General features: G+C 38.4%; 1 protein-coding gene across 4 annotated transcripts in view; it reads left to right on the forward strand.

Annotated features, from left to right (window-relative positions):
- UNC79 (unc-79 homolog, NALCN channel complex subunit) overlaps window positions 1-21,707 on the forward strand; it is a gene marked incomplete at its 3' end in the record, with an annotated part of 213,226 nt that overhangs the window by 124,860 nt on the left and 66,659 nt on the right. For 2 of the 4 annotated variants that reach the window (XM_082619521.1, XM_082619522.1), the window contains 7 exons: window positions 2,025-2,311; window positions 4,921-5,103; window positions 5,677-5,839; window positions 8,315-8,464; window positions 9,047-10,264; window positions 17,314-17,421; window positions 20,815-20,931. In XM_082619521.1, the coding sequence (XP_082475647.1) occupies window positions 2,025-2,311; window positions 4,921-5,103; window positions 5,677-5,839; window positions 8,315-8,464; window positions 9,047-10,264; window positions 17,314-17,421; window positions 20,815-20,931 (2,226 nt within the window). The remainder of the gene's footprint in view (window positions 1-2,024; window positions 2,312-4,920; window positions 5,104-5,676; window positions 5,840-8,314; window positions 8,465-9,046; window positions 10,265-17,313; window positions 17,422-20,814; window positions 20,932-21,707) is intronic. The other 2 variants (XM_082619524.1, XM_082619523.1) reach the window with 2 other exon arrangements.

Here is a 21,707-nt window from a genome sequence, read left to right on the forward strand (position 1 = left end):
ACCTAGATTCTCACACTTGTCACATTCTTGGCCCAAGCTTGCCCAGAGCAATACCCTCCTGCTAGTTGTAAAGTAATACTCTGATGGAAAAAAAAAAAAAAAATCAAGACTAAATATTTTTCAATGCTGAAAAGATAGTTCTTTAAACTTTTAAAATAAGGATTTGGTCTGATCTTCTTTTTCAGACATTTAATTGAATTATAATATACAGTAATGCTTTACATTTATGACCTTTCGTGAAATAGGGTGTTCCACATGAATTGATTTTTTTCCTGATGGGTCATGCATGCCTAATAAATAATGATAATAGTAACAATTTATTGACCACTCTCTGCATGTGAAACAGTGTAATAAACAAATCCTTAGGTTTTATTTGAATAATTTTTGGTTAAAACTTCTCTAAAGTACATTGCATACATTTATTCCTTCATGAACAGATTCTATGAGACTGAAAAATTTTGTTAATGTCCGAGGGTCATATTGACGTTTGTTAGGTGGTTTCCCCTATACTAGAGGTTCTTAGACTTAGTTGATTCTGTTGCCTCTTCACTCATTGTCAACTATCCCATCTCAGTGTATCACTTTTGAAAAGATCAACATTCTTCTGATCATCTTGGGAAATCTAGACAACCAAGCATGTAACCTTATGTGCAGTTCTAAACTAGCAAATTCAGAATTTGACATTACCTTCCTGCCACTGCTTCAGAGAAAGTGTTTAGGCTTGAGACAGCTAATGTCTGTGGTCCCCAGGAAACATTTCTTCTATCTTGCTTCTCTTGGCTGGTCCTAGAAGACTGAGATTTTTGCCAAATTAGTTGAGGCGTTAAAGGATATAAATTACTACCTAGCTCTTGGTTGTATCCTGCATGCCATAATTAAAATGTATAGCATCAAAGTTTGGTTTGTAATGATTTGTAACCAAAGCTTGTCATCATTTAGAACGTTTCCTCTCAGGATGAGAGATGAGAATGCTGGTGTGTGGGTCTAACCCACCAGGCAAAAACTTTGTTTCCAATTTAGAAATTCTCATGTGGCTTGTCAAAGGAAGGACATGAATGCATATAGGGTATTTTGAATAAGGCCCAAAACATAAACATAAATATGGAAGAGCAAATCTCACTGTTCCTTCCCTCAAAGTCCTAAACTAAACCAGATCAGAAAAGGCAGAAAACAAAGGGAGACAGGGTATAATTTCTGACTTTGAGAAATAACAGAGAAAGTCAATGTCAGGGACCTACTCAGATATAATTATTTGTTAGGTTAAGAGTAAGTCAAGGGCTAAGGTAGTTTTTCCTTCCATGTGAACTTCCAGCTCACCTTCATGTGGTGTTTTTCTCTGTTTTTAAAAGTTCATGCTTCTTGCTTTCTGTCTGTGCCCTCCCACCCCTTATATGTTTCTCATTACATACAGCAGGGCTTATAATTTGCTATTTCTAATTTTGACTATATCATTCAAAGAGTACACACTGTTAATATCTTAGGATGTGGAGAAGAAAACTTTTCTTTTTGCATCAGCTGATATTTGAACATAACTGAATTGAGATTATAATTTAAACAAAATAACTCAATGGATGTTTTAGTTGCTCACTAGATTTTAGGAAAATGATTTTTGTGGTTATTCTTATATGCTTATTTTACAAAGCTGGAAGGAAAACTTCTCTTTATTAGTGAGGATGAAACTTTGCCAAGATATTCAAAAATTTGCTAAATGCAAAGTTTGTGTAGCTATCTGTCTTGCTGTTTGAAGATAACTTTGCTTTATAGTGTCCCCTTTTTTTTTGCATTCCCTTATTCTTCCCAAATTACTTGGTCATTGTAATTTCCACCCTGGGACCAGTGCTTTTTTTGCTCAGTAGGCCATATTGTGCCTTTAAGTTTGTCTAGAACAGACCTTTAAATATTTAGAGGCTTTATTGATACAAAGGATGAAATAGGGTGCTATGGTGCTTCATTGATCAGTGAGATTTTAGTGTAAACTTACCTGTGGGGGAACCACCCACTGATGGCCTTTCTTGTACTGACAGGCCAACAATCCCCTGAGAATGACAACACCATCAAGGACCTGCTCCCCGAAGATGCTGGGATCGACCACCAGACAGTGCACCAGCTGATTACAGTGCTCATGAAGTTCATGGCCAAGGATGAGAGCAGCGCCGAGTCAGACATCAGCAGCGCCAAGGCCTTCAACACGGTCAAGCGACACCTGTATGTCTTACTTGGCTACGACCAGCAGGAAGGTTGCTTCATGATTGCACCTCAAAAAATGCGCCTGTCAACTTGTTTTAATGCGTTTATTGCAGGAATTGCCCAAGTAAGTGTAGGCTTTCAGGAGTCATGCCGTTAGGCTTTTAGTACAAGCAAGTCATTAAATTCCATTTAGCTGACATTGGTTAAGTGTAAAGTTTTGCATAAGTTACTTTATTAGGCAGGGGTACGTGGAGGACATCAACAGCCTGATATCATAAAGGGAGTTGGGGATTTTGGGGGGGTAAAATATAAAGAAAACTTAGCATTTTAATCTTTTTTTTTAACATCTTTATTGGAGTATAATTGCTTTACAATGGTGTGTTAGTTTCTGCTTTAAAACAAAGTGAATCAGCTGTACATATACATATGTCCCCATATCTCTTCCCTCTTGCGTCTCCCTCCCTCCCACCCTCCCTATCCCACCCCTCTAGGTGGTCACAAAGCACCGAGCTGATCTCCCTGTGCTATGCGGCTGCTTCCCACTAGCTATCTATTTTACATTTGGTAGTATATATAAGTCCATGCCACTCTCTCACTTTGTCCCAGCTTACCCTTCACCCTTCCCGTGTCCTCAAGTCCATTCTCTAGTAGGTCTACGTCTTTATTCCCGTCCTGCCCCTAGGTTCTTCATAACCTTTTTTTTTTTTTTTTAGATTCCATATATATGTGTTAGCATATGGTATTTGTTTTTCTCTTTCTGACTTACTTCACTCTGTATGACAGACTCTAGGTCCATCCACCTCACTACAAATAACTCAATTTCGTTTCTTTTTATGGCTGAGTAATATTCCATTGTCATTTTAATCATTTTTAAGAGTACAGTTCAGTGGCAGTTAAGTGTATACACATTGTTACATTGTTAGGTAACCATCACCACTATCCATCTCTAGAACTTTTTCATCATCCTAAACTGAAACTCTACCCATTAAACAATAAAGGAGAGTGGAATTTTTGTTTGTAGTTTTTTTTTTTTTAATCGTCTTCCTTTTTTGGCTTCAAGTGGAGAGTTGAGTTAATCATCCAACTTACTTCATGTCACCTTATCATCATTGGCTTTTTTCATGTTTCTCTGCTACTTCTAACTGCTGTATTATATATCATAGTATACATTTTCCATGATTTAAGTATCCATTCCCCCAGTGATGGATACTTATATTGCTCCCAACTCCTCACCACCCCATACGGATCAGCAATGAACATTCTGTACGTGCACCTTATTCACCAATGTAAGAATTCCTTTGGGATATGGGTCCAGGAGCAGACGTAACAGATCATTGGGTATATATATGCCTAATTTGACCAATGCTACAAATCTCACTGTCCGAAATGGCTGTCCCAATCTGCAAAGGGTGTAGAACTTGGGGCTAGAGAGAAATGGATATGAATTTCAGCTCTGCCACTGTTGTTAACTGTTAAGCATCCTTCCTTCTTTGCTCACTGGTAATAGATTTTGGGGGGGAAAGATTAGAGACAACATATTGCAAACGCCTTAATCAGTGACTATCTCATGGTAGGGACTCAGTGATGGTAGCTGTTATTATTTAGCTCAAATAGATCATTAACATAACGAACACAGAGAAGCAAAGGGGGAGCAATATGTATGTCTCTTGCTGGTGTTGATAACTAGATGGATCATCACTAATACTCAGCTGTCTATGAGGGAGTGAGAATACATCATTTCAGATACCAAACTTTACTTCCCTTCCTCCCTCACTTCTCTCTTTCTATATTCACATTATGCATATTTATTTTAGATTTATAAGAAAAAAATTAAAATGCAAATCTCCAGGAAACCCATGACAAATATAACTTACTAACATTTTGGTGTATGTCGCTGGCTCCAGATTTACATACATTCATATATACATGCATACATACATATGTGTGTATATGTATATGTGCACATATTTTTTATAATAATGGGATCATTTATACATACTGATATATATATGTGCCTGATGTGTGTATGAATATGTATATATATACATATATGTATCTTTAAACCTGAAATTTATTGTGAAGTTCATATCACGTAAATAAATTTGTACCATGTTCCATTTAATGGCTACACAGTATTCTGTTGTCATATAAACAATCTTTTATTTAATTCCATATTGTTGAATATGGAGGTTGTTTTCAATTTGCGGTGGCTATAATGCTGGATATCTTTATGCATACATCTGGGAATGCCTGTCAGATTATTTCCTTAGGATATATTTAATTGCCGTATTAGAGGCTATGTGCTTTTTCCTACTTCTGAATACATGTTTCTAAATTGCTCTCCTGAAACGTGTTGAGAAATACTCTTGCCAGTGGTGTCTGAGAATGCCCACTTCCCTACATAGTTACCAATACTATGTGTTTTCATTGATTCTAGTTTAATTCTAGTTAATAGCTTAATAGGACATTTTAAAAGATAAAATTTATTTTCAACAGATAATTAAGTAGATAAATTAAATAGATAAGTAGATTAAAACTATTTAAGTTGCAAGTTTTTAAATTTCTTGTGAGCTAGGACTTTGCCCCCTCTATGTGTACTGGCCATTACTATTACTATTTTGTGAGATACCTGTAAAATATTTTGCCTGTGTTTTGATGGTTCAAAGTTTTCCTTTTGGCTTATAAATGCTCTTTATAGTTTTCCTTCAGTTATTACGTTTTTTCCTATTTCAGGTTATGGACTATAACATTAATTTGGGAAAACACCTTCTCCCCTTGGTGGTTCAGGTGCTCAAATACTGCTCTTGTCCTCAACTACGGCATTATTTCCAACAGCCGCCTCGTTGTTCTCTCTGGTCCCTAAAACCTCACATCCGGCAGATGTGGTTGAAGGCCTTGCTTGTCATCCTTTACAAGGTGAGTTGCTGTAGTCATTCATTTTTTGGGTGGAATGATTCTCTTAGAACATTTAAGAGATCTTTGTAGGATAGTAATTTGACCTTCAGAGGAAGATGCATGATATACAATTACTGTCGAGAAGTAAAGAGCCATTGGAATGAAAATAGAAATGTAGACCATGCCAGTGTATACTCCAAAATGCTTAAAGCAAATTCTGATGAATATTGATCAATAATCTCTCTTTATGCTCAGAACCTCATATCTTATCTTTGTATTAATTATTATGTCAGAAAACAAGAAAACTATTTAAAATTGTATTCATACACCAAATGTTTATGCCAGGTAATTTTCTTGAAAGGAATTATAACTACAAAATGGCATGCGTTGCCATCCATGATTTGGTGCAAGAGGAAGGGAATACAGTCCCTTGTCAAAATAAGGCCATGATAAGAATTTATGCTTCTGCTTTTCTACATTTTTCTTTTTATTATACCCAGAAGAGACTGAGAAAAATATCTAGCAAGGTCAAGTGGAAAAACTTACCCTTCAAAATAACCATTTATATTTTTCTCCCTCCATTTCATTGAGCAGTATCCATACCGAGACTGTGATATCAGCAAGGTCCTGCTGCATCTGATTCACATAACAGTCAATACACTCAATGCACAGTATCATAGCTGCAAGCCCCATGCCGCGGCAGGACCTTTGTACAGTGACAACAGTAACATAAGCAGATACAGCGAAAAAGAAAAAGGTACTTTACATATCTCAATTCTATCTCAAACTTAGCTTGCATATGTAATACATTTCTGGACAATGTTTTTCTTAGATGATAGAGGAGCCCCCCCCACCCAGATATCATTCTGGAGTCAAAAAATGACCTACTGCTTCATTAATTTTCCAACTTTCCCATGAACGTTGCTGCTTTCATTATTTAAAATGAACACTCAAGAGAAATAATTGATATGCTTCTAAAGCCCCCTTCATAAGAAATTGTGTTTTGTAAAAAAAATTGTCTGCTGTTTAGTTAAGGAGGCTTTGTAAACCTTTTCCTATATGTTGGAGACATCTTGCTTTGGACTGTGAAGTAAATCTTGGTTGGCACTCAGTGGAGCCGTAATCTTGTCCATCTCTAGTTTGCTCCTGACCTTGTGCTCATAGGTTTGAATGGAGCCTAAATTTGCTGAAGTGCGTTTTCCTAGCCTCCTTATTCAATAAGAATTAATTTAAGGCAACTGAAGTGAAATATTTTTGCTGCATAGGTTTAAATTATTTCCAGTATCGACACTCTTTATATTGATAGCTTTCCTGCAAAGGAGGCAGTAGAATGAAACTTTAGATAAACTTCCAGCCTGGATGTTTTCAGGTGAGAGCTGAAGAGCCAAGGTGTGTGTCTTTAGTGCATGTCGCAGGGTGACTAGACTCGTAAAAGGTGACATCATCAATCCAGTCCTGGGAGAAAGCCAAGTGCCCCATGGCCCTTTGTGGTGTTAATAGGTTCCTTTTTGGTGGGACTGCTCTGGAAATGTCTGGATAGGAGGGATAGGAGCCAGTGTTCCACTGTTCATTTATTGCCAAAAGGTCCAAGAGCCTAGGTTGGCCAGAGATAGAGCTGTCAGAACTAAGTTCATTAAGTTCTGGTACCATTCAGATCTTCCCTGAAGAATATCTTAGGTCCTAGTTTCTGGGAAATTAGACAGATTCAGTTGAACTATAGATGTCATCAGTGTGGGCTCAGTATTTGGGCCAATCCCAGATGAACCTTTCTGGATGGGAGGAGCCATCTTGAAGTCTTTCCGTCTCTCTCATTCAGTACATCTTGAGAATTCTCTCAAAGTTATGTAAGGGAAGTTACACAATGATTTCTTCGAAAAACTGTATTTTTCAAAGGAGAGTATTTTTAAAAAGGAAATAAAGAAATAAAACAGATCATTGTGTTGATAGGCTTCCTCATCATCGCAGAAGTTCACTGGGAGTTTTGTATCCATTTTGGTCATTAACGCTTATTTTTTTATTTGACCAAAAAGATTACTATGATTACTTTGTCTAACATCTACTGCTTCAAATTTCATTAACTTATAGAATCTTGTGTTTTAAGACAGGATCGGTCCTTAAAACTTAACCCTATGCTTGTACTCCCCTTATACTCAAGAAATCTTAAATAATCATAATCACACCTGAGGCTCATTTTGTCATATAGGTAGATATAAATATAGGCCAAATACTATGATTTCAATGATGTTCAACTTGAAGAGTAGGCTAATTCCATTTACTGTGGTATTAAATGCATTTTTGTAGCCTTTTCTCTTGCTGCTTTGTACATGGCTTTGGCTTTTCTAAAGGATGCAAGAAGAAAATTTATTAAGTGGACTTCATGGGTTGCAAAATAGCAACCTTTTCCTCATTACTGTGTTTTTGGGTTTCTCTTTTATTTAAAAGTAGCCAAATGTGGATAGAAGAGAACATAGAAACAAGCTTGATAGGACTCAAGTGACCAGTTTGTTTATGGAGCCTCAGGACCATAAGAGTCAAAGATTCTTTCTGGGATTCATAATAGCTACCTGTGGCAAACTCTTACTTTAATATGGGGAAATGTTATTTTCTGTTTTCTTTTTCCTTTGTTTACTCTATCAGTCCATAATCATTTGTGGAGCTTTTGAGATGACCAGTGGCTTTTCTAAGCTTTTTCTGTGTGTTGTGTGTTTCATTGCCAAATGTAGAGTACAGTATTTTGCATTCACAAAGTTTAAGGTGCATGTACTGTTAGGCTGTGTCTATGCCAGTTCTCAAATCCCAGGAAGGCATATATTTTTGGAAGGGGCAAGATCCACTCATTTTGTTTAATTTTCTTTTGCCAAATTAGCCTGAAAATTCACCCAAAGCAGGCACATTTAAGGAGCGTCCCAGATTCTTGACGTGTATTGGTTATCTGGTTTTAAGTACATTGGAAAAGTTTTCCCATGAAGGTCCTGTTGGAATATCGAGATGCCTGTCTTGAAAATGCTGCCCACTGTGACATGGAATATGAGGGGCAAACTTGTAACAGTTGCTCTGTTCAACACATGAATAATTTGACACCTGAAAGAAATGCCAAGCCAGGCTAGACTTGGGCTGGTTTAGAGCCACCCCAGGCTGTGTTCCATAATGCTTTCAATGAAATGCTTGTGTAGATACAGCCTAAGAGAGAATAACCTCTAAAGTGTAATTTTGACTTTCTCTCCCCAATTAGAAGAAGATAGTGTTTTTGATGAATCTGATATTCATGATACACCTACTGGACCCTGCAATAAAGAGTCTCAAACTTTTTTTGCAAGATTGAAAAGGATAGGCGGCAGCAAAATGGTGAAATATCAGCCGGTTGAGATGAATGTTCAGAGAAGTATGAATTTTTTCCTCTTAGTAATTTTATGCAGAAATGTTGTACTCTACCGTTTTTTGGGGGTGAAATCTTAATTTTATTATGTTACTACACATTTTTAATACCGTTGATTTGATATATATGTATGCACAACCAGTATATATATATATGCACTTATATATATACGTGAATTGACAGATACATCATTAACGTCGTGATCGTCTTAGAGGGCCATTGCTTGATTTGATTTGTTGCAAAATGTTTGCTTCTCTTCCACACAATTTGAATAAAGTTTCCTAGATCCGCCTCAGCCAAAAGCGATCCCCTCTCCTGTGCACAAATGAACAGAGCTGAGGAATTATCCCGAAGCCTGTTTTCAGAAATAAGATCTTAAACTGCCTTTTGGGGTTCTCTCATTCCAAAGTTTTCTGGTTTTTGAAATTAGAATGAACCTTATGAAAATTTGGCCAGGAAGTCAGTTTTACCTTCTGGTAGAGCTGGGATTATGATTATGGTTGATGCCAATTGTATGCCCAAGTTTGAGGGGAAGAGAAAGGTGAAATCTCCAAGTAAAATAGTACTAGCTTTTTCTGTTTTAATCAGGTGAAATAGAACTGGCTGAATATAGAGAAACGGGTGCATTACAAGACAACATTCTACACTGTGTGAGAGAAGAAAGCATTCAGAAAAAAAAGCTGCGCTCTTTAAAACAAAAATCTCTTGATATAGGGAATGCAGACTCCCTCTTGTTTACACTAGATGAGCACCGTAGGAAGTCCTGCATAGACCGGTGTGACATAGACAAGCCTTCAGCCCAAGCTGCTTGTTTCATGCAAAGACAGCATGACCATGGACGGTCTAGACAGAATTCTGCTACGAGGTCTGACAATGCCGAAATCCCCAAGAACCCGGCTCTGGAAGGTTTTCAAGAAGCTCGGAGGCCTGTAATACCAGAAGTTAGGTTAAACTGCATGGAGACATTTGAGGTGAAAGTGGATTCCCCCATAAAGCCTGCTCCCAAAGAGGATTTAGATCTGATAGACTTGTCCTCAGATTCAACATCTGGGCCTGAAAAACACTCTACGCTCTCAACGTCGGACAGCGACTCCCTTGTGTTTGAACCTCTTCCCCCTCTCCGAATAGTAGAGAGTGATGAAGAAGAGACCATGGACCAAGGGGACGATGGTACCCCTGGTAAGAATGCTGCTTCCTCTCCCTCCATCTGCAACCGTCCCTCTGTCCTCAGCCTCAGTACGACGCCCCTCGTGCAAGTAAGTGTGGAAGACTGTTCCAAAGACTTTTCTTCTAAGGACTCAGGAAATAACCAGTCGGCGGGTGACAGGGACTCCCCTCTCATAGCTCTGGAAGACCCCACGGACTCCGAAGAATTATCAAAGCCCGAGGAGCTGCAAGGGTTTTCCTGTGGCAGCCCGCTCACGCTTAAGCAAAAACGAGACCTCCTTCAGAAGACGCTTGCTTTCCCTGAGGTGTCACTGGACGATAACCCTGAGCCCAGCACTGAGGAAGGGAAGCCCGGTGGGCTGATGCCAAGTTCAGGGGCAAAAACTGTCCTCCTCAAAGTCCCTGAAGATTCAGAGAATCCAATGGAAAGTGAGAAGCCGGACGCCAGTGCCGAATCAGACGCAGAACAGAACCCTGAAAGGAAGGCAGAAGAGGAGGGAGCTGAGGAATCTGAATTTAAGATTCAGATTGTCCCCAGGCAGAGGAAACAGAGGAAGATTGCAGTCAGTGCCATCCAGAGAGAGTACCTTGACATTTCCTTCAACATTCTAGACAAATTGGGAGATCAGAAAGATCCAGGTGAGCGCGTCTCTCTTCTTTCTCCCAGCCTTACGTTCAAGTTTCTGCATTTTGCTTGTTAGGGTCTTGGCACTGATATGCATCAAACTCTCAATTTTATAGTGTCAAGGAATGACATTATAATTGCTTCATTATCACTCTGAACCCTTCCTGCTTACTGGAGTGTGTTGGATTCAGATGTGGTCCTATTGGCTCCATACATGTTTCTGTATTGGTTGTTTCTAAACTCTGCACTCAATTCTTGATCATCCTTGACAACAAGAGGCAATGATTAATTCATATCAAGACATTCCAAGTATCATGTTTGTTTTCCTCAAACAGCAAAAGTCATTAATTGAACTCTTATTGCTTTCTTTTTTTTTTCCTGCTATACTTTAGTGAATTATGATACAACTAAAATATCATGAAGGGCTAAAATAAAGCAAAGCGTGCTTGGAATGATTAAGAATTGACTGTATAATCATTTAGGGTCTATACTGATTACATATTCTAAGCAAATATCAGCAGTCTGGCAGACACTGTGTGCCCTCAGGAACCAAAAAGAGCCCAGTTACAACCTAGACTCTAATCCACGGTCACCAGTTGATGGTGAAGTTGTTATAGTACGAGCACTTCCTGCCTCAAATGCCGTTTCTTGTGTTTCCTTGGAGGCACTGTTTCCAAGAAAGATTAACTTGAAAAAGTGACAAGCTGATAGTCCACCTCATCCTAAAACACAGTTCTCTGCTCTGTTGTCGTAATACTGATCAGAACGTTTCGTCATTTCTCAGCCCATATTTAAAAACAAAAAACAAAAAAGAATGTGAATCTCTAGAAAAAATGAGATCGGCCAGGGATGATTATTTTAGTAGATTCGTAGACTACAGAACACTGAGCCCTGGCAAAAATCTTGGGGACCTCTAGTATAATCCCTCATTTCCTATAAGAGGACACTGACACTCGGAGGAGGGGACGTGCCCTGCCCCACGTCACACAGCACTTCTCCCCCACTCCATAACAAAAGCAGCTCCTCAGAGAACAGGCTCAGCCCTTTTATTTGCCCTAGGCATTTGCTAAGCTTTCCAATTGTTCTCTACCTCATAGGACAGAACTGTGTACCTCCAAGGAGCTCTGTAAAAACTTGTCAAATGAACATGAATGTATTTGGAAAAGGTCATGCTCCAGCCAGGCAGGGGGAAGAAAAAGATTCTCATAATAACAAGAAAGTGTAAGAAGGTTTCTAGGGAAACTGGGACACCTTTTTATTATTTGGAGCCAAGAAAATTGTTGCATACAGATGGAGCGAAGCACTGACCTAGAAACTATAGAGGTCTGTAGGTGGGTATATAAGAAACCATATAAGGTCTGTCGGGTGGGTATATAAGAAACTATATGAGGTCAATAGGGTGGGTATATATGATATATAGGTTGTATATAGGTTGTGGTATGTATGTTTGTGTGTGTGTGTTGCCTTCTTTATTCATCCTTATGTCAGGTTGTTCCCCAGGCTACCAGGGAGGAGATTGGTATTATATTAATATATTTGTTACCAGAGCAAGAAGGAAAGTATCTGACAATTAAGATGTATTTAAAATTTTCATAATATAGGTTATACTGTCACAATCATTTTATATCTGCGTAGTGTCCCACCTGCCACAGACATGCAGAGCTACTCTTCCTTGCGGGGTGTTGGAAGGAGGGCCATGTGCTCAGAGTAAGACTCAGGCTTCCCCAGACCTTCTGGCCTCTATCAGTGGTAGTCAAGGGGGGCCCGGACTCACAGCCTTGCCATTGCTAATTGCCTTGAGTCTACCAAGTCTAATGGCATTGTGTACTTTCCTTCTGTTCATGTCAGTCCCTGCAAGAAGCTCCGGATCACCCTTCATCTCTCTCACACTAATTTCCATAAGGCCTTGCACATCTCCTGTCCAGATCCTTTCTCCCACCTTATCGCAATTCCTGAAACTTTTCCTCCATCAGAAATTCATGGTCCTTCATGTGCTCTGTTTCCTTTCCCTTCTTAGTCTAATGGAAACGCAGCTCTTCCCTGAGAAAGAGTGTCCTTTGACTAGGGCCAGGGTATAGGCATCTTCCTTGCTCATCATTTCCCCCTTCAGACCATTCCCACCTTGTCTTTAAAAACACCCAGCTCTGAATCTCACATTACTTACCCTGACTTTCTCATTTATTGACAATTTTAATTCCTGGCTCTTTTTACTCTTTCCTAAACTATTCCTGTCTTAATTCTTGTTGATTTCAGTATTGATACACATAGTACAGTGTCTTAGTACAGTGTTTTCTGACACTCTGGCTTCTCAGTTCCTCGAATTCGTCTTCCCCAGAGACTTTTTTTTTCATCTTCCACCCTCACTCAGTTACTTATTCCTATGGTCATATCACAGAACTTGTTATTATCAATAACTGCAGCCTGTCCATAGTGTCAGTCCAATGTCTCCCATTCTCTGATCACCATTTCCTCTCTCTCTGGACAGCACTGTATTGACCCTATTGCCTCTCACTGTTCCTCCCCTTCTTCATGTCTTCCCTTCTCAAGTCAGTCATTACAATCCTTTCTTGCCTACATCATTCCTGACCTCTGCTTTTTCAGACTTGCTTGGCTAAACACAACCCTCGTCAAATCTGCCTTTCCATCTACCAACACCTGTACCTATCAGATGAGTGTGGCTGGAGAAAAAACGCATCACAGTATTGACTGGTCTTATTTTAAATTCATGACCATGACCCTCAACTGGGTCCTTAAAGCTACCTGGCATCACACCGTATTTCCCTGGTCCGTTCACGTTTCCATTCTCCTGATTATTTCATAGCTACTTTTCTTTCCAAACGTTCAGTATCTCTTCCTATTTGACCTAATCTGAAGAGATTTCCACATCCTCCTACCCCTTTCTCTGCCTCCCTTCCATCAACTGCACCCATACACCTGGCCTTCCTAGCTGGGGCTGCAAGTGAACTGTGTTTTGGTCTGAAGTCAGCCTTTCCACATGTGGACATGATTCCCTCTTACTCAAGGATGTACTCCCAGAAATCTCCCCTCTTGCTCTTCCCTTAGTTTTTTCTAAGGTATCTTTGACTTGAATATACAAACATCATCTTATTTCTCTTTTTTCAAAAAAGCTCTTGATCCTAATTCTCCCCATTATTATCCCATTTGCTTCTTCCCTTTTAGCAAAAAGTCCCCCCCTTTCTATTGAAGTATAATTGACATACAGTATTATATTAGTTTTAGGTGTACAACATAGCAATTCAATGTTTATATGCATTACAAAATAATCACCATGATAAGTCTAGTTACCATCTATCAGCATTTAAAGCTACTACAGTATTGTTGACTATATTCCCTATTCTGTGTGTTACATCCCCATGACTCATTTTATATAACTGGAAGTTTGTGCCTCTTAATCCTCTTCACCTATTTTGTCCATCCCTCCATCCCCCTCCTCTCTGGCAACCACCAGTTTGTTCTCTGTATCTATGAATCTGTTTCTGTTTTGCTTGTTCACTTGTTTTGTTTTTAAGAATCCACATATAGGGGAAATCATAGAGTATTTGTTTTTCTCTGTCTGACTTACTTTACTTAGCATAATACCCTCTAGGTTTTAGCAAAACTTTTTAAGGAGTTCTCTGTACTATCACTATTCCCAATTTTCTCCCATACTATTCTTTCTAAAAAGTGCTCATCATTCCTATGAGGCTTCCAGAGTTCACCCAAACTTCACTTGTCAAGGTCACCACTGGCCTCCACTGCTAAATCCAATGGTCAGCTCTTAGATATTATCTTCTGACTCAATAGTTCACAGAGTTGATCACCCCCACATCACTTGGCTTCTGGGATACACATTCTCTTGGTTTTCTGCATATTCAGTGGTTACTCCTTCTCAATCTCTTTTTTCGGTTCCTCCTTAACTCCCTAATGAGGGAGTGCCCCAGGGTCTTTGTCCTTGGTCCTTTTCTCAGGTCTGTCTACACTCAGTGTGTTGGTGATCTCGTCTGTATACTGAGACAACTCTGTTAGGTACCTACTGCTGGAATAATGCTGTGTAACAAATAAACATACAAATATCAGCAACATATAACAAAAAGCATTTATTCAATTCAAGGGCTATTGGCTATCTGCAGATCAACTAATCTAGGCTGGACTGGGTGGCCAGCCTCCTCCTGGGACCCATGAAGCCTGGAAATACTTTTCTTAGGGTGATGGAAGAGGCACAAGAGAGCAAGACCCATTGCACAGGAGCTTTGCAAGCCTTTGGTCATGTTATGCCTGCAAACATTCCATGAGCCAAAGCAAATCACCTGGCTGGAGCCAAAGTCAAGAGGGGAAATACACTCTGCCTCTTTAGTGGGAGGAACTTTTAAGTTACATGGCAACGGTCATTGATTCAGAGAGGAGTGAAGAGTTGGGGCCTCATCCGCCAAAAATTGCACGGGACATACTCATACTAAAAACTTTTCTGTTGTTTATCCCAAATTAAATTTTAACTGCATTTCCTCTTTTATCTGGGCACCTTAATCTACCTTCAAAATCTACCCCTTCTCACCATCTCCCCTGCTTCCACCCTGGTCTGAGCCATTAACATCTCTCATGTGGATCAACTGCAATAGCCTCCTAACTGGGCTCCTGCCTTTTACCCATATTGCCTTCATGTCTTCCCAACGCAGCAGCCACCGTGATCCTTTAAAACATGAGATTATACCATTACTCTGCTTAAAACCCTCCATTGGCTCCCATTTCTTTCATAGTAAAAAGTCAAGTCCTTTAAATTCCTAAAATGCTTTACGTGGTCCTGATTCTCATTAGTTCTCTGACTTCATTTTGCATGGTTCTCTCCACAGTTCTTCTATTCAGCCACAGTGGCCTCCTGCCATTTTTTGAACACTCCTTACATTTTCTTACCTTGGGGCCTTTGCACCGGCTGGTCCCTCAGCCTGAAACTGTCTTCTCCAGATACCTGCCTGGCTCCCTCTCTCATTTCTTTTAATTCTCTGTTCAAACATCAGGTTCCCCATGAGGCCTGGACCACACCCCACCTTTCCACCCCTACTTGGCACCTTAGAATCACTTTCTCTTCTCTATTTCTCTTCTATAAAGAATTATTCTTCTAATATATAATAATTTATTTACTTTTATGTATGTTAATTATTGTCTGTCTGTCCCCACTGTTCTCTCAAAGGCAAGAAATTTTCTCTAGTTTGTTCTTTGATTGTATCCCAAGTACTTAGTAGAGTGGTAGCAAATATTTGATGAATGAATGAATCAATAACATGACATTTTCTTCACATCAGTATAAAAAATTGAATAGAAGAATTTTAAGCTAAGTGTATAGCTCTATTCATATATTTGTTGTCTTAAACTATATACAAATGGAAGGCTTCATAAAATGATTTAGGACTGAGCAAAAATTGCCTGGCTTAAAGAATCTTGGTACACTAATGATTATTAACAACTATCTTACAGTTATGACGTTTCTTTAAATTAAAGATACCAAGGATTTTAATAAGCATATCGAGACTCTAAAAGTCTCAATAATCTGTTAAAGAATTCTTGCCTTTAAGCTTTCTTGTTCTACATTATCGGTGGGATTGTTATGCCAGAGTAAGAGCAAATGTAAAACAGAAGCAGATAAGAGTAAGACAGGTAATTATGCATGTTTTAAACTTGTGGTTTGTGGAGAATACCTAAGAGAAAAGCAATAGCTTTAATCACTAAGGAATTTTAAATGGGTAGTTATTTTTATGCTTTATTTGGAGAGTTTGGGAAACATTGTAACAGTTATACTTTTTTTTGTTACCAAGAAAGTATTTATCTGGCAAATGTATCTATTCAGAAAGACCTCTGAGAACCAAAAATAGATGTTCCAAAATTAGTGCTTAAAAGCTTTTCTCCTCAGCCCTCACCTAGGATCTATTTTACTTTTATTTCTGACAGTGTAATAAGTTTAATGATCACCCAATAGTAGAATAGCATCTGCATACTTATATTGTATGTATGTGTGAATGTATGGTGACTTGCTCTGTGGCAAGAAAAACAATTGATAACCTGAAAAGGAGGAGAAAGATATCATGAAGCTTAAGAACTTGAAGCATTTAGGGTGGACATGTTATAATCATGGAAGCCCATAGTAGTAATTCCAGGCTGCTCATTGAGTTCAATATACGGTGAGTGTTGCTTAAGATGTCAAGGAAGTTTATAAAAATGTTTTAGGGGTTTGCCATGATAAACCACTAAACTTTTCAAAAAGCTTTAAAGGATAATCTTTACCTAGAATAATGTGGGACAGCTTGTTTCCCATTATTCATAGATTAAAAAGACAATATTATATGCAGAAAATATTTTACCTTAGATGCATTTGTCAATAGCAGAAGCAAATGATACGTCTTTATTGCTCAACTAATAAAATCGAAAATCTGAGTTATTGGTAAGTAATTATTCCAAGTTAGATACAATCCCTGCTCTGAAATTACTTATGATTTAGCAAAGGTTTTAGACTGGTAAACAGACAATTACATTATGGCGTGTTCATTTTGGTACAGGTTAGGACAGGGTGCTCTGGGATTGCATAAGAGGGTCACATGATTCAGTTTTTTGTTTGAATCTGGGGGTGGGGGTCCTGGATGCCTTTCTGGAGGAGGAATTGTCTATATAAATTGAGATGTAAGTGATGAGTAGGAAATTGCCAGACAAAGGTGGAGTGGTGGAATGATATAGGTGGATCAACTGTAGGTGTCTTTGGGTTTTGTATGAAAAGAAATTCAGTTCCGGAAAGGTGCAAGGGTATGTGATATGAGCATGCTGAGCTCTAGCTTTGTAATTGTGCTGTTGTTAATCTCTGAGAGGCATAGCAACACATGCAGAGTGTAATGTGGAAACAACTCCCACGGAACTTTGAAACCAGTGTGTATGTGATTCCATTAAAGTAGTTATAGTAGGGCCAGAAAGTATATAACGATTTGAATGGGAGAATTGGGCAAGAAGGGAAAATATATGAAAAAGGTTCTTGAACTTGCTTTTAATCAATGTTCTGAGTTTTAAATAATATTTCTGTTTGTAGATCCTGCTACTAAAGGACTTTCAGCTTTGGAAATGCCACGAGAATCCTCATCTGCCCCTACATTAGAAGCAGGTGTGCCAGAAACAAGTAGCCATTCTTCAATATCAAGTAAGATTTCCTTTGGTGATCATTTCACCTGTACATTGATTTGGAGCATTATCTGCTGCATAGTTTTCAATTTTCACACTCTTGGTATTGTTTTTTTCTTTTTTTTTTTAAACTTTGTGTTAGCTTCCTAGGTAACACTATGTTGTATGTTCTCAGAGACCCTGAGACATAGGCCCACTTTTGTCAGCATCTCAAGTGTTTGATAAATCAGTACAGTTACTGATAGGCCAAGAATCCTAATTTGTTAAGGTATAATCACTGGATAATTCAATAAAATAAGTATTATGTATGACTAGCCTAAACATAAGACATGGAACTGGTTTTGGGACAAGTGAAAAACATTGTCTGTGACGGAATTTTACATGAAACACCTTTGTTTAATTTGAATCACCTCCATCATTGACAAAATTTTTATCTAAGTTATCATCAAATAAATGTATCAGATATATCATGATCCCAAAGTTATTATTGAATATAGCACTTTTGGATTGGAAAATTAAAATGGCATGAAATATTACTGGATCTACTGGAGGCAACTATTCAGTATTTTGAAACTGCCATGTTTGTTGGGTCCTATATTTTGCCCATGAGGAGCCTGAGTTCTATTGAGGTGAAAATAAGGGTGTCCACCTGGCTCAGTGGAGTCAATTAAAAGACTTTAGCATGGGAAATTCTCAGTAGGAATCAGAGATACAAACAGTGGTGCAACTTCTGCAAACCCTTGTCATCTATGCTGGTGTATTTTGTGTTCCATGTGGCCACTGCCTCAAGTGCTAGTGAATTTTCCTTTAACAGTCTTTTGAAATAAAGATGATCCTGAAAACCAGATAAAGATCTTAACTTAAATGCTGGACTGGTAGTATGGAACAACATCATCATCTTCATCATTCATTTATTCATGCTTTCATTCATTCAGCAACTATTTATTAAGTGTCTGCTGAGTGCCAGGCACTGTGCTTGGTACTGGTGATCAAAGGTGAATAAATAAGACACCCCTTGTTCTCCGGGCATTTACAGACAAAATAGTAATAATTGCTACCAATTATTTGACACCATGTTCCAGGCACTGTGCTAAGTGGTTTACACACATTGCTATCTTATTAAATCCTCACGTCAGCACTGCATGGCAGATATTATTGACCCGGTTTTAATAGACTAAGAAACAGAGGTTCAGAGAGGCTAAGTGACTTGCCTAAAGTCATACGGCTATTAAGTGATAGAGACAGGAATTGATGCTAGGTCTGTTTGATTTTTCAAGCCCATGGTGTTTTTTAGTATACCACACTGCCTTAGAATAATTCAAATTCAGTTATAATAGAGATTACAGAAATTCTAAGAAAGCATTTTCAAGTAACAGTTATTTGCCCTTTTGGCAGCAAAGAAGAACGCCTCGTTCTGAATCTAATTGTTCTTCTTTTATCACAAAAAATCTGTTTCATAACATGAAAAAATGCCCATTTTTAAGTCCATGTACTAAAATCATGAAAGTGTATCTTCTCCTCCTAATTTGCATGAGTCATCTGAAAAAAAGTGAATTATAGTTAGAATTCCAAGTTGGATATAATTTGACATAGGATGACTTAAGTCAGTTTGACTTCAGTGCTAGTTACATGTATCATAAAATAAAATGTATCAGTGAATCATGGTCCTGAAGTCATGATTGAATCTAGCCCTTTTGGATTCAGCATAGTGCATCGTTAAATTTCCACCTTCCTCCTTCTCTCCATTTAAAGCATGTATTGGATAACTCTTGTTGGTGTGTTCTTAGAGACATAATGCCAGGTGCTTTACACACTGAGCTAAACATTAAGGGACTTGACTCTCAGGGAATTCTTCTGTCTTTAAAAATTACTGAGGACTGGAGAAATTAATCAATCACTAGAGGTTTTTAACCCTTCTTTGATTTTGTCTGATAGATGGGGCTAATTTTTAAATTTGTCGATCTTCTAAAAGATTTCTGCTTTTGAATTTTACTTGAAATTTGTTAAATTTTCTAAAAGATTTCTGCCTTTGAATTTTACCTGGAGCTGCACTTTCAAGTGAACCATGAAATTGCAAAATTTACCAATCAACCACAAGAATCAGAGTTTTCATTAGTTTGCATAGTCATTTCCATGAATTCAGTTAACATAGACTCCAAGACACAAGAATTCTCATCACACCCCTCTTTTTTGCTCAGTTTATCAGCTGATTATTTTGTAGCTAAACATGCCATGACCACCATGAATCAAACAGCATGCTAATTACATTAAAAACAATGTCATAATTGATTTCGCATCACACCAAGTTGCTGCCCTGGTACCATGATTGTGAAACCTGTGTATAACATGTAAGGCTTTCTAGGGCCATAAAGACATCTCGGTTTCTACCATCCCCTTCTAGACCATGTATTTTAGAGCTTCAGTTTCTGAAATTGTCCTTATAAGAGAGTGAATAACCACAAGTTCTCAAATATCCAGTTGTTTGGGATCATGTATAAAAGGCCTGTTAGCGATGCTCTTCCGTTCTCATTGGGCTGGTGGCAGGGATTGGTGGGAGCACTTGAGGAGGAATAGGAGGGCAGGAGGCAGGTTGCTTTCTCACTCAGCAGTCTGTTGTCAGAAGTGCTTTTCACTGATTTTCCGGTTTGGAGGTGCTTATGTACGTGACTTATCAATCATGGGATATTTGTCAATGCCTAATTGCAAGATAAAAATGTTACCGCTATTTTTTTTTAAAACAAAGATGTGTACTAGAATATACTTGTGGAATGTTATTCAATTCACATTTTTCCGACAGTAGGCAGAGGCTCATACAGAGATTGAAAACAGCATTGACTTTGGAGTCAACATGTTTTGGTTTTACGACCACCTCATTTGCTGGTTGGTTCCAAGTAACATAATTTCATTTGCTTCAATTTCTCTCTAAAAATTGGGGTTGATATGTGTCATCCTACTCCAAAATATGCATGTACATACACAAGCACACACACATGCACGGGGGCCTCAGAGGGATATAATGGAAACTGAAACTATGTATGTATGCACAGCTCCATTAAAGAAAGTTAAGCTATAAATTCAAAGTAGTACTATCTGTCTTGAATCCTTTTGGGAACAAGGCAGAGTATATAAATTAAAAAGTAAATGAAAATATCATATTGTTGTAACTGGGGTAAATATTTACAGGCTACAGATAAGTGCTCATAGGCACTGTTTCTTTCTTTATCGAGTGAAGACAGGCACCAGAAATAGCATAGTGCCTTAGTTTTTCATCTGGACAGGAGCATACAACTTACTAAATAATGACGAATAGCCAATGAAGTTTCAATTAAGATTCTGTATGGATGTGTAGAGCCTTTGTGTGCTGTGCAAATTTATTCCCCCTAGTAATTATCTCCTAATTTCCTCCATATAGCTCAGTATAGGCAGATGAAAAGGGGATCCCTGGGAGCTCTGACAATGAGCCAGTTAATGAAGCGACAGCTGGAACATCAGTCTAGCGCCCCCCATAACATCAGCAACTGGGACACTGGTGGGTCAAGCTTTTTCTTCTTGTTTTACCTCTCAGATTAGCAAATGCCACTTTCTCTGTGTCCCCTCTGCTTCCTGGTGAAGGAATAGATTTTTTCTCATATTCTGTCGTTCAAACAATTTTTTTAACCTAAGGTGATTAATAAGTCTATTTAAACTTTCCAAGTGTTCTAGAGCCACCGGTTCTTCCATCTTGGCTGGTCCAACTCTTTTTTTTGTTTGCTTGTTTGTTTTCCTCTAAGACCCAGATTCCAGATGTTAGGCTATCTCTTTGGGGGTTAAATGATATAAATGCATAAAGGAGGGAATGGAACTATGATTTCATGGTGCAAATTAGAAAATAAGACAAAACACAAGATTATCAATATTCTCTGTTTTATAAACTCTGAATTATCAAAAATAAGGGACTATTGATAGTAATAACAGTAATGACAAATGTCAGCTTAGTGACGTCATGATCTGCCGGTAGGTTTGGGAATATGAGCTCTGTGTTTTAGTCAGCAGGGTCACCAGGTTGCAGCCGCACACCCTCATGCTCATACGATGGAACTGCCTCTAACCTCAATTTTAAAGTAAGAATTGACCGCCATGACATGTCTATTTTAAACATGATCACTCTGCATTTTCTAAACTTTGTTACCACGTTCTGCACACGTACTACTTTCTCAAGCCAGTAGTACTGCCGCGATTCTGCTCTTTTGAGTGCCTGCCTTTTCTTTTTTTCTTTTTTAATTAAATGGGTCATTTGATTACAAGGTTATATATGTGAAAGCTTTT

This window comes from Mesoplodon mirus (assembly GCF_964341445.2).
Source record: "Mesoplodon mirus genome assembly, chromosome: 4".
Taxonomy (NCBI): domain Eukaryota; kingdom Metazoa; phylum Chordata; class Mammalia; order Artiodactyla; family Ziphiidae; genus Mesoplodon; species Mesoplodon mirus.